The sequence below is a fragment of the Musca autumnalis genome, unplaced genomic scaffold (assembly GCF_047663935.1).
Source record: "Musca autumnalis isolate F117 unplaced genomic scaffold, ASM4766393v1 scaffold_4, whole genome shotgun sequence".
Taxonomy (NCBI): Eukaryota; Metazoa; Arthropoda; class Insecta; order Diptera; family Muscidae; genus Musca; species Musca autumnalis.
In genome coordinates, this window is record NW_027411977.1 from 159,673,956 (window position 1) to 159,677,758 (window position 3,803).

The 3,803-nt window shown below is 43.2% G+C and overlaps 1 protein-coding gene across 1 annotated transcript; it reads right to left on the reverse strand.

Annotated features, from left to right (window-relative positions):
* Window positions 1–406: 406 nt before the first annotated feature.
* On the reverse strand, window positions 407–3,803 carry LOC141403139 (uncharacterized). Its single transcript, XM_073985304.1, has 3 exons — window positions 2,446–3,803; window positions 481–2,214; window positions 407–431 (listed from the first exon to the last, which is right to left on the reverse strand). The coding sequence occupies exons 1-3, from the start codon at window positions 3,801–3,803 to the stop codon at window positions 407–409; spliced, it is 3,117 nt and encodes a 1,038-aa protein (XP_073841405.1).

Sequence of the window (3,803 nt, forward strand, 5' to 3'; positions counted from 1 at the left end):
TTTGTCTCCTTACAAACAACACAACGATTGATAAAGTCCCGAATTTGTTTTGCCATATTTGGCCAAAAGAAATACTGTCGAAGTGAAGCGATTGTTCGACCTATACCACAATGACTTGAAGACGTGTGTGTATTAGCAATGAGTGTCTCGGTTAATCCGGTTGGAACCCATAATTTCCAGATAAAGTTTTCGTGTATTGGCGTGCCGTCAGACGGAAGTGTCTTTTTGTAAACGAAATTGTCAGAAACTTTTAAATCGGGAAGACTATCTTGATTTTCAAGAACTGTCGTGATCAATTGTAGATACTCTTCGCTTTTAAAATCGGATGAATTTAAGTCAATCAAAGGCTCTGTGTCAACAAACATATTGATTTCGTCCAAATGAACACGGGATAAAGTATCGGCGACTACATTTTGTGACCCTTTTCGGTGCTGGATGTCAAAATTGAAAGCTTGCAACTTCAAGCTCCATCTTGCCAACCTTCCGCTGAGATCCTTCTGTCCCATCAGCCATTTCAACGCGCTGTGATCCGTCACGACAGTGAATGGCATCATTTCAATAAACGGGCGAAATTTCTTTATCGCGCTAATGACTGCCAAACACTCCCGCTCCGTCACACTATAATTCTGTTCAGCTTTGGAAAGCTGCGCAGAATGAAAGGCGATGGGACGTTCCAGACCTGCAGCATCCAGTTGGTACAAGACTGCACCTAATCCCAAATTTGAGGCGTCACATTGGACATAAAACCGTTTGTCGAAAACAGGATGATGTAGCACTGGGCTAGTAGTCAAAGCTACTTTCAGTTTATTAAAAGCCTCGATTGCCTGAACATCAAACGAAAACGATTTACCCTTCTTCAAGGTTTTGGTTAGCGGTGCTGTTATCTCAGCGTAGTTTTGGATGAATCTACGGAACCATGAGGCCATACCTAGAAACCGACGGACTTCCCGAGTTGTCTTTGGAATGGGTATATCAGTGATGGAATTGATCTTGGATGGATCCGGCTTAAGCTTCCCCTCGCCAACTATGTAGCCTAAGTACCTCAGCTCCTTACGGCAGAATTTCGACTTCTTCAGATTAATAGTTAAATTTGCCCGAGACAGCATCTCGCCTACCTTCCGCAGCAACTCAATGTGCGATTCAAAGTCTGGGGAAACAACTAATAAGTCGTCCAGGTATACGAAGACTTTGTTCCGCAGGTCCGGTGAGATCACACTATCCATCAACCGACATAACCGTTGGGCTGCATTGCACAACCCGAACGGCATGACGGTAAATTGATAGTGTGGTCTCCCCGGCACTGTAAACGCAGTCTTCGGACGGCTGTCGACTGCAAGGGGCACCTGCCAAAAAGCGTCTTTGAGGTCTATACTGGATATGAAATAGGTGTCTTGAAGACGACCAAGTAAGACATCAATAAAAGGCAAAGGGTACGCATCTTTAACCGTGACTTCGTTCAACTTACGTGCATCTAAGCACAGTCTATTCTTTTCACCACGACGAACTAAGGTGGCCGGAGAATTCCAGGGAGAATTACTGGGCTCGATAACCCCCAAGCTCAACATACGATATAATTCCTGATAGATTAATGACTCTACAGCTGGAGACACTGGATAGTGGCGCTGTTTAATTGGGACTGCATTCCCCGTATCTATAACGTGTTCTTCTAAATGTGTTTTTCCGAGACCATATTTCTCGAAGTCCTTAAAACTTTCTTTAGCCTTTTCAAGCATGGCTATTTGGTCGTCAGATAAAGAGTGCATATCAGAGTCATTAAGTACAGAAGTGATCTCAATGCTGCTTATGAGTTTGGGTGCTATGTTGAATTCCTTCCAAAAGTCGACGCCACAGTACATGGAATTCTCCAGACCCGGAATGAGATAGACATCCATTGTCTTCGTCTGGTTATCAAAAGTAAGCTGAACGGTAACTTTTCCTGCACAAGAAACACGATGACCACTGGCAGTACCAACACTGCACTTATAAACCGGAATAATTTTCAATTTCAATTTGTTAACCAGAGATAAACAATCTTTGCCTAAGCAGGTGACGGTAGCTCCGCTATCGAATAAGGCTAACACTGATACACCATTCACAAAAACTTCCCTAAAAGGACGAAGATCATTAGGTCTGAAATCGGAAAACGTGGTAGAGGAAACCGAAAGTCGCTTGAGACGTCGCAGTCTGTAACGTTCACGAGCTTTAAGGATTCTTCTGGAAACAAAAACGTCAGATTTATACGAAATTTCGGAGTTGAAAATACGCTCTCTGGTCTTCAGATAATTTGCCATGCGGATATGAAAAGGCAAAGTCAAATCAGGTTTGGTTTTGATAATGTTGTCGGAAAGTCTGGGTAGTACACTACATTGATTAAAAAGGACTGGATCTGTTGAAGTGGAAACATTAGTAGGACCTAGTCAGTCCACTGTCTCAGTTGAGATTGACTCGGACTTTGCAACATTGAGACGACTAACTTGTTTGCAGTTATTGCATTGTGGAGTAGTAACACCGGGCGATCCACAGCGGAAACAAAATACTGAACGGTGAGAACTAGAGCAGTTCTTAAAAACGTGGCCATTGCTGCCGCAATTCCAACACCGTGAAGGCTCATTTTTGGAAACACCAGGCTTCTGCCGTAAACGCAACTCCTCGACATCATGTACAACCTCATCAAAATCATAATCATTAATTTCATTCACCATTCGAGTGGGTTGGCCTGTCCTAAATCTCATCGATGATTCCCTTTCAAGAAACTCTTCAGCTTTTCTAACTTCATTTCGGAATTGTTCAACAGAATAAAAAGTGCCACTAAATGTTAAGTGGGCAAGTCTGGGTTTCAAACCCGCTTTGAGAATGTCTATAACTTCAAAATCTTTCAAAGGTTCCCTTAATTGAGTACGCAGATTATTTATAGCGTCTATATATTGTGTAGCAGACTCATCTCTACCCTGCTTTCTATCCATAATCTGCCTCATCACATCAAGATTTGATTGAAAACGCTGGAATTCCCTGACTATACACAGCTTTAAACTCTCCCAGTTCAAATTTGGATATTGACGGATCAGACCCCAGTACCATTGGCAAGGACGGCCTTCCAGTAAATGATGAAATTCATCAACCCATTCTTGTTCTGGGCAGCCATAACTATTTCGAAGCCTTTCTACTCGAAAGATGAAATCTTCGACATTTGGTGTCTTTGGGGTAGCATCAAACTTGATGCCCCACTTACTGAGATATGGATACCTGGGCCTGCTAAAATCTTCCCTATTTCGATTTGGAACTTCCTGATTTCTACTACCCGAACCTGCATGTCTGGTATCGGTTTGTAGTGGTGGCAAATCATGAGGCCAATCAATGCTTTGAGAATGTGGTTCTTGTCTGTTAATAGGATTAGCTGGAGGAACAGAAGATTGAGAAAAAGCAGCTTGAACTGCAGCAGCAACCGCTTTCTGCATTTCCTTTTTCATGGTTTCAACCATTGATGTTTGGGTGGCCTCTAAGGCGGACTGAACTACCTCAAGAACTCCTGTGCTACTAAGCCTGTCTACCTGATCTTCGTCATTGCCACGAATAGTCAAAGGACTAAAAGAAGGTCTAGTAATTGTGCTTGGTGGCTCATTTACTTGCGAAAGAGTAGGTGGACTTGCAAATTCGTTTGGTGTAGGCAGATCATTGCCATCAGCGCTAGCTGGGATGCCCGATTCGGTACCTGGTTCTGTCCCAGCAGCTTCTCCTACTGCTTGGCTTGTCGACCTGGTAATAATGCTGTAAGTTTTTGGCTTAGCACCTGTAGCAGGCTGCAT